Genomic DNA, 9,957 nt, shown 5'->3' on the forward strand with positions numbered 1-9,957 from the left:
ACTGTCAATTTGTTGAGCCATACGATTTATGATAGCCCATAACCCGGCGTCATAGCGCAGTAGCGTTTATACAACCAGGTACCTACATTCATTTATTAAACACTACAGCGAGTGTCGATCATTACCGACCATTGCCGAAGAGTGCCGAATGCCCAGTTTTGCAGGTGTGACCTGCTTTGACATACTTGGTCGCTTGGTTTAATGGATTTTTCCTCTATGAAAAGAATTTGTCTGTAGATTGTAACATAAGTGAGAAATTAAACGTGGTTAGTTCGACGAAATTGAAACCTAAGGCGTCGTGCAGATCCTGTCAACTTGTTACGAAGAAACATTACACTACTATGAAATGTACAGGTGTTCCAGCAAATTCATTCACTTCAGCAACGATAAGCTTATTCTGGCCCAATTAAATTTTAAATTATTTATTTGGGATACGAAACTTTGTCTATTTTACTTAGCGGAAAAATGATTTTTTAAGCATATTTTTTACAAGCCTTATCGGATTTTAGCAGCTTAACAGTTTATAATCAGTACAAATATAATTTATGCCACTATTAGTAAAAGACATGAGAAACTTTGTTCCCCATTGAACAGCAACCACCACTCTGTGGTGAAAACCTTAATATCATAGACATAGATAATATTGTACTCGATACAGTGGCGTCGTCCGATAATCATGTCCCATAGGTCGTTACAACTCCAAAAAATCGACACGGTCCGGTCGAATTTCGGAGGCCACAAGGTCTCTCGTTGAACGATAATAATTTTACACTGCACTGTACCTACCTACCATCAGAAGAAATGTACCACAATAAAAAATACTAGCAAACTGTTAACCCTCTGATTAGTAGAGAAAGCTCATGCCCAACAACGCAGTAGTATATATATAACAGAATTAGTATTATTTATTATTATACCCATTATAAATGTTTAGTTTCGCTGCACGTCATACATACATCCATCCAGCGAACAGTTGAGTTCTACATTACAACTCTAATGCACTCCGAGGCATTCACTATAAACGTTGTAATTACCGACCGACCTTCCCCGGCTACTGATGGCAGTAAACTTTTAGTGCCAGTAAAAATAATGGACGGCCAACTGAATCGATACGATGTCCACGTCCACGATTGAGGACGGAAAGTCTTGGTTTCCGATTAGAAGGGAATTGCATGGGTGTGCTGGTTTTTATTGAGACATTAAGCAACGATTGTACTTGAACACAAGATGCTCATCAAGTTGGGCTATATAGTTACTAGCGCGGGAGTTTATCGTACATGGCGTCGCGTTAAACAAAATTTAGCATTATTTTTTTATGCAATTGAGAGGCAAAACGTTCACATTGACTGACTTACATGCTGATAAACAGGAATAAGGCTATCCATAAGTAAGTACTTTAAATTAAACCATATTGTAAGACACTGAGATGCCATTCAAAATATGGATATTAATTGTCATAATAATTTTGAATCAATCTTTTATTAAAATAGATAATAGATATGTTAAAGGAAGAAGATGTGGGGTATTGCTATGAAGTACATTTATTATAATAATTGCTACATTCTATAGGGATTTCATATTAATACTTGTTCGTGAGTAATGTTTCTTAGAGGTTCGATGTGGGTATAAGCCCAACCAATTTCAATATAATTCCAAACATGAATTATTTTAAAACATTAGCTATTAAATATAAGACAGTTGACAACAAAATACAAAGCTAATTGCTTTTGTGTTTGAGAGAGCACACGTGATTTGATTGGCTCAGATAAACGCATTTTATAGTGGAAACTTCGTTTGAACCGACGGCACGTGAGTACATGCCGACGGGCGTCTCAGCGTCTCCGCCAAACTCAATTTACGTCTTCACTCGTTACATAAAGATTCGTTTATACGTACAATAGACGGCTATATGACATGTGAAGGTAGTGTTCTTATTACACGCGTAACGGAGAATTTGTTTTTGATACTTAAAGTAATTGTTATTACCAATTAATTGATTATTTCGCTTTAGGAAAACTTCAACCTCAATTTTAAATAAATATGTTGTATGTATTGTTTTACATTCAAGTAGGTCTACAATATTTACATCATACTGCCATGTGTAGACACAATTCACATGTTAGTCTGTCTTTTACCATCTGCTTCTGAACCAAAACGCTGCCCAAATTACGCATTAATTAGACAAACGCTCCACCTGTACGCATTAGTTTGTAGACAGAAGTGTAAGGAGACCACATGCTATTTATTCTGTTTCTATTATGCTTATAGGTATTCAATTAACAATATATTATTTCATGCAATAGGTAGATAGTAATCTATCTATAATAATATATAATGTAAGTAAATATCACCACACATAATAAAGGCCTCGGCATATTAATATGATAATTTTAGCGATTTTAAAAATGTCAATAGTCATTTTAATTTACTTACTGCCTCAACATTCTGCGGCTGTGCACCGCTCAATTCCGAAGTGGGCACATCCATCTCGACCCATTTGCTAGCATTACAATAATATTATGCTAGAAAATGGGTAGGAACATAGAACAAAGAGAACATAAGTTCTATCATCGATCTAAAATAGATACATTTTTACACCAAGATTTTAACCATGAGAGGGAGAGTATAAACTGATAATACAGGTGAATATTTGAAATGGGGCAGTATGAAAATCACCTAACCGCTATGGCTACAGAAAACTTTCTAACGAGACTACATTATTTTTGTATATATGGTTAGTCCATTGAAAAGTTACATTTGGGGTTGCGTTTTTTAGAGGACGCAATTTTATTTTTTTGAAGTGTAGGGGGGGTCAGTGTAAAGCTAAAACCAAGTTTGTGGGGTCGCCACCCTTGTCCCACGGCCGCCATCTTGAAAATACGGGTTGAAATGGTTTTTACTAAGTATGTATCTCTTAAACTATTTATCTGACAAAAAAAAAGTATGTCATTTTTTGTTGCAAATTAAATTCTCTACAACTTTGGTCCAGTAACTTTTTGTCGTAGAACTATAAATAAAAAAGTTATAAGCGAAAATGTTAAGAAATTCATTGTTAAGCAATGTCCATTGCAATGTCATCAGAACGTGTGTTTATAAGGTTCATAATACTTTTTTTTGTACTCTCATTACGTACAACACAAACCCGCGGTTGTCGGCTTGTACGCGAATTACTTGGATCCTGAATCGCTTTGGCACAGACGAAGCAATTGTTCACAAAAACAATTTTTTACGAACTGTTTCCGAAGTTACTGTACATATTGCGTGTTATTGTTATTACGTGGACAATCGAACCGATAAAATCAAAGTCTGGCTGTGGAGCTTCTGAAACTGACGATAAACTACTGGAGCTGCTGCTGCGACGACGAACAACATTATCGGTTCGATTATTACTAACTATAACTACTCACCTTACTGGTTTACAGAAATATGTTAAATATCTTGAAATATTTGATGTTATCTTTTACGGGGTCATCTCTGTTTACAGATCTAAATGACACTTAAAATACAATGGCGAATAAATCGTATTAAAATGAACAGAGCCATTTGTGTTTTTTAGTGGAACTGCATTTCAGTTAGAAGCATATGATAAGCATAAGATTGCGATAATTGTAAGGTCAGGTGGGGCAAGTGCGTCGACGGGGTAAGTGCACCTGCCCTAAAAAAATCGAGAACTATTGATGTTATACAATTATCGCAATCTTATATCTATGCTTCTAACTGAAATGCAGTTCCACTAAAAAACACAAATGGCTCTGTTCATTTTCATACGATTTATTCGCCATTTTATTATAAGTGTCATTTAGACCTGTAAACAGAGATGACCCCGTGAAAGATAACATCAAATATTTCAAGATATTTAACATATTTCTGTAAACCAGTAAGGTGAGTACATAGTTTAAACCTTTTATTTTAACTTCCTGCCCGAATTTTATCTATATATACTAAAATAAAGGTTTTTTAGCAATGCGAAAAAATGCATCTCAAAATTGTCGAGTAGGGCAAGTGCGCCACAGTTAATAGTCGTATGGCGCACTTACCCCTAAACCATATATTTACAACCTTTTTTGAGAATAAGTTTTACTAATATGACTTATTATTATTAAAATGTAACAGCATCATTTTTTATACTCAAGGTATTTTGTTTTGAGCCGACTTAAATAACAAAGTGTATTAGTTAATTCGTCAGATATTTGTTTGTTTTAAATGGTTCGTTTTTACAAAAGAAGAAATGAGAAATGTTATAAGGCCAAATTCTAAGTTCTTGAGTTATAACGCATTCAAAAATGTTAATTCCTACATATTTGTTTGTTTTTTTAGTCTTTAGAAATAAAATGGATTTCGTATTAAAGCTACCATTTCTTTATAACAACATATCCGCACATAAAACTCTAATATCAATACCTAAATATAGCAAAAAAAAAATGGGTAAAATGTTTTGAAGCCCTGATTTACAAAAATATGGCGCACTTGCCCCGAATTTGATTTGACAGCCATAGTTTGTTATAATATTGAGTTATAAAAAATTATCCAAGAGCAATGCGGGTAAAACTTATTTTTCTATGGACTAAAATGAGTGTTTTCTTTATAATGTTCAATATTGACGTTTTTTTTACACAGGCGCACTTACCCCATTTCCGGAGTCAAGTGCGCCTACTACCATCTTTTTTTACTTTGAGCAAAATATTATTAAATTATTTTCTGATTTCCTTGAATGGCTATAGGTCGTTATCACAAAATACCAAATATTCTTAAATTAATAAAATTACATTCTTAAGTCAGCACAAAAAGAAATTATTTTGCATTGAATCCAGCTATGATAATTTTATGGCGCACTTACCCCGACTGACCTTATAACATCAATAGTTTTCGATTTTTTTAGGGCAGGTGCACTTACCCCGTCGCGACCCGGACGCGTCGGCGCACTTGCCCCACCTGACCTTATTAAAATCAGCTTTCAGATTGAAAAAAAACATTATCAACAAAAAAAGGCTACCTTGCGCACAATCGGAGGCAAAACTGTTCGTAATGACAAGCGAATGTTGCTCATAAAGATACTTTAGACATTTGAGTACTTTTAATAAACTATAGATAACAAGTACTTTTATTGATATGGCAATTTTCTTATTAAAACGTCAATGTCAATATAAAAATCATAGACGTCAATGTCAACAGAAAAGAAACACGTAAACAGGGAAATCCATTTTTTGTGAATAACAAATTGTTTAGTCGCATCGTATTTGTTATTAACCGTGCTAAATAACATAAAATATGGCAGCAATACCTTTGATGTATGCACAGGAAGATTGCGAGCTTGGAGGCAAGGAATCTATTGAGGTAAAAGAGAAAACAATACGTAATAGCCTATGAATAGCTTCTCAAGTGAACGGTATACACAATATGTATGCAGTATGGCCTTCATTATTTATACAAAACATTGATCAGCCGTGGCCAAACTTATAAAAAAAAAATATTTATTTTTAACCTTAAGCATATGTGGTTTTCCTGTTCTGTAAACGTTATCATTTAATTAAATTATGTCTTATCTATGTGAATCATTCCCAAAAAACACGTGAAATGATTGTAAATGACAAGATAGGAAAGTCATATAAACTTAAAATTACAATGTGTTAGACTTATTTCATGCAAATATATTGATCAATAACTTTTACTACATTATGCTGATGTAATCATATTCTACCAGCTGTTGCTCTATCATAGTTAAGTTATATAAAAAACTAAACATTCAAGTGTCCTATCAAACTTTTACTCTGATAATAATCCCAAAGAAGATCCATCCTTAATTTCTGTAACAACACTGGAGGTTTGGTAGAGTAGAAATATCATAGCTTGGAATAAGTTTAAAATGTATATATGTATAGTTTCCGATGTTGCTAGAAAATCTTCAAAATTAAAATATATGATCTCTTAGCTGTCTGTCTTAGCGGTCTTAGCTCCTGGCATAGCAAATGACTGAATATAATCACCAATCGTCTTCAAGGTTGGAGGCATTTTGTCACATTGACTGCAACTCGTATAACAGTTGTGTTTTTTCATTCACAACATGCCTGCACCTAGCACACAACTAATGTTGAAAAAGATCTATCTCAGACTTCACTTACTCACCTCACACAGCCAAATGCTAGATACAATACACTCATAGCGTAATAAGCCGCACTGTCAGATAATTTTTTTTTTGGCACAAAGGTCAACACATTAATTTAATATTGTCATACGGGCTCATTATGACATTGTGTTGCTAAAAGAAACCACATACTTGTCTTCTTCAAACTACTGTATCTTTTCACCATTTTTTTTTTGCCTAATAGGCAACAAGCAAGTGGTCCACCTGATGGTAAGTGGCATCCTCCACTCATACTTATGCAATGCCAAGGGCACAGCAAAGACACTGCCTACAAAATTATCTATGTTTAAAGACATAATTTCTGTTATTCATTTTAACACAGTCACAAACTCAATCTTACACAATGTAATATACTATAATATCATTATACATTTTTCAGGATGATTTCGCATACCGCAATAATGTGATGAATGCAGACAAAGAAATCCGGCTTGGTTTCATACGTAAAGTGTATGGTCTCCTCACAGTGCAGTTGTTAGCCACTGTTGCTATTGCTGCCGTGTTCCTGCTGGTCGAGCCTGTACAGGGATTCATACATCGAAAGTGAGTTTTAAATTAGTTCCTATATGTTTCATTTAGAGATCAGTTTTGAAATGAATTTAACTTGTTTTCACATTCAGTAAGGTACACATATTACAGACAATTATAATATTAAAACAGCTGTAAAGTACCACTACTATAGTAAAATATGCTACAGATGGGACAAGGGAGAAATGTTAATTGAAGTCAAGTAAGTGTAATTCAAATAAGCAATGTTCATTTAGGGCATTTGATTTAATTTTTTAATTTTTTTTTTCATTTCAATTTTACCCTGCCACATTAACACATTATTGTACCTGGTTTTGTATTATTGTACCTAATTTATATGCGTACCATTGTATACCTCATAGATACTTCACACTGTACAAATACTTAACCCCAATATGTTTTTGTTTCCAGTGACTGGATGATATTAGTGGCGTTTATACTCAGTTTGGGCACGCTATTCGCATTGATTGCCAAGCGTCGCGACACGCCAGCCAACCTTTACCTCCTCGCGGCCTTTGTAAGTAACTTAGCAAATAAAGGTTAATGCAATATAAATATTTTTCCTGTTTCACAGAAAGGAAAATCAACATGTGACTATGTTTCCATCCCATATTATATTTCATACAGAAAGACTTTTATATAATCTAATTAATTCTTATATTTAATAAGACTCTAATACACTGAGGGAATCCTTAAACTTTGATACATACAGTCAGCCACAAAAGTATATGGAAAAATTAAAAATTCACAACACTTCTACACATTAACTTCAATTGAAATACATTTTTTTCTATCTTATTATACACATCTGTTTGTCCTCTTTACACCAGATGTCGGTCCTCAATTTATTTTGTAATCTGTGTAAGCAAGTATGTTAATATACACGCCCCACTGCTTGTCTTGTCATGCGGTTTTAAATAAACGATCCTAATCCCCTTTTTCAATCCATCGCGAAAATGGACCCATCGAAACAAACATTTTTTGACATGCTTGGAAATGAGTTATTTTGATTGTTTTATACTAGGGATCGGATGGATGTTTGAGTTTGGTTTACTAAAAACGGCTATGAGATGCAAAGGCGGCATTAGCGTGAGCCGAACCGGGCAACCGCCCGAGGGCACGCGCGTTGCCTTGAAAGGCCCTTTTATTTACGATCTTACCTACGAAACTTAAAACCGAGTAACTTCTATTATTGCGTCTGTCTTTTTTTTACTTTCGCCTGGGGCATCGCGTCGCCGCCACTGGAGAGATGTATTTAAAAAAAAGTTATACATCTATTATGCATATTTCAGACGGCGGTGCAAGCGTACACGATCGGTGTTGTAGTGTCGTATTACAACACTGCTGTGGTGCTGCAAGCATTGGGACTCACGTTCGCTGTCGTGTTCTCTCTCACACTTTACACGCTTAACACCAAACGTGATTTCTCCTTCGTTGGATATGGGTGAGTTTCTATGCATATTTTTGAGGAAGCTATATTGTCACGCTATCTACGCGAGGAGATTAACTAATCAACATAGACTATATAGATTACACATGAACATCTACTCGCAATGTAGTCTTTTGTCTATGAATCTGTCCTTCAATTATAACCGAACCACAAAATTTTCAGAATCATTGCTGGTCTCACGGTGCTCATCATTGGTGGTATACTCCAGATATTCATCCAGAGCTCAGCGTTCGAAATCGCTCTGTCCTTCACTGGTGCCGTATTCTTCGCACTGTTTCTTATCTTCGACACGCAGCAGATGATGACCACCCTCTCCCCCGAGGAGTACATCCTGGCCACAATCAACCTGTACATGGATATACTGAACCTGTTCCTGTACATACTCCGCATTCTGAATGAGCTGAACAGAAATTAAATTGAGCGTTGTTGACATTGGTTTAGCCGGGTCTCCTGACTCAAAAAGTAAATAGCCAATACCGTTAATTAAAAATCTTGATAGCCAATCATTTATCATGCATCCATTGTATAAAAAAAAATCTAATGACTTATTTAATGGAATATCATGGTGTTCTAGGTGACCCGGCTGTGGTGTGTTGTTGGTAAATGTCGAGATTTCCGATTTTGATATTTGTCAGTGTGAGATAAGCACGTATTTTGTACGCCTCACAATAAGAGGCGAAAAGTTACTTGTAATATATGCATTGGCTTGGTGAATCGGATTAACATATTGACGCAACACCCTATCAATGCGGCCGCCACGTTCGGTGTTGTTTAACACCAACGTGTGGCTGTGCTACACGACTGAGACAGCGTTCAGTCAACACTTCGGTTACGTACCGAAAAAACACAACTTTCACGTGAGCCGCAACATTATTAGCACATTATAATATTATCTAATTTAGACCAATGAATACCGCGTGCAATCTCTCCTAAGACGATCGCGGTCCCCTTGGTCATAAACTACATTGGTTTTACATTTAAAATCGATGGTCAAGATACGTGCGGCTACCTTATCAGTTTTAAAGTATTATAAATTGTAAGTAGATAATTGTCTATAAAATAAACTTCGAACAATGTGACTACCTACATTACTGTGAACAGTAAACATTTCCTGAGTAGTGTTTCTATTTTATAGCGTTATCTCTTATAGATCTTCACGTTTTAATCTAATCATATTTGTATTGTACCTTATCTTGATATTTGCCAACAAATGTTTTGTTTGTAAAGTTGATAATGAGCATTTATTGTTAGAACTTTTAAATTGTGATGGATTTAAAAAGATCCATAGGAATATTAGCACAAAAATTAATGCAACACTTGATTGTGTTTATGAAAGCACTTAAATGTCCACTGTGCGTAATTTTGGAGCAAAAGTTTTTTGCACTAAAGTATCTTAGAATGGCTGTGAGAAGATGTTTATTATAGAAAATATTTTTTACGCGCTAGTATTACAGGGAACACGGTATATTTTTCGTTATTTATCAACACGGCACAGTGACTGCAACATTATTGAATATAGTAAATGATTTGCTGTTGATTTTGGTGTTTTTTTTCAACCTTCATACTTAAGGTTATATGAATTAAGGTCAACGACAATATAACCACTAGACAATTAATAACAAGCGATAGGATTTTATCAACACGACAGGAAAATCCAATAAGCTTACAGTTAAATATCTTTAAATCAATTTCAACAACTGTGACCCGTTAACTCTTCCGCGTTTTCGAACAATTTAAGTATTGATAATGTTATCGATAAAATTAAACATAACTAGATTTTTTGTTTCGCTAACTTTTATACTAATTATATTAAGTTATTATAAAACAGTTAGGTATT

The 9,957-nt window shown here is 34.8% G+C and overlaps 1 protein-coding gene across 1 annotated transcript; it reads left to right on the forward strand.

Moving 5' to 3' along the window:
* Positions 1-5,118: 5,118 nt before the first annotated feature.
* LOC115448807 (protein lifeguard 4) lies at positions 5,119-9,657 on the forward strand. The gene is made up of 5 exons (XM_030176368.2): positions 5,119-5,334; positions 6,522-6,685; positions 7,082-7,187; positions 7,963-8,114; positions 8,283-9,657. The coding sequence occupies exons 1-5, from the start codon at positions 5,269-5,271 to the stop codon at positions 8,533-8,535; spliced, it is 741 nt and encodes a 246-aa protein (XP_030032228.1). The 5' UTR covers positions 5,119-5,268; the 3' UTR covers positions 8,536-9,657.
* The last annotated feature ends 300 nt before the right edge of the window (positions 9,658-9,957 follow it).

Source organism: Manduca sexta, chromosome 28 (assembly GCF_014839805.1).
Source record: "Manduca sexta isolate Smith_Timp_Sample1 chromosome 28, JHU_Msex_v1.0, whole genome shotgun sequence".
Lineage (NCBI taxonomy): Eukaryota > Metazoa > Arthropoda > Insecta > Lepidoptera > Sphingidae > Manduca > Manduca sexta.

What these genes read in the sequence shown, in the direction of transcription:
- LOC115448807 (XM_030176368.2), top strand. Translation starts at nt 5,269, where the DNA reads ATGGCAGCAATACCTTTGATGTATGCACAGGAAGATTGCGAGCTTGGA. An exon ending in GAGGCAAGGAATCTATTGAG is followed by an intron (nt 5,335 to 6,521) that starts GTAAAAGAGAAA and finishes TACATTTTTCAG; the next exon opens with GATGATTTCGCATACCGCAA. An exon ending in TTTACCTCCTCGCGGCCTTT is followed by an intron (nt 7,188 to 7,962) that starts GTAAGTAACTTA and finishes TGCATATTTCAG; the next exon opens with ACGGCGGTGCAAGCGTACAC.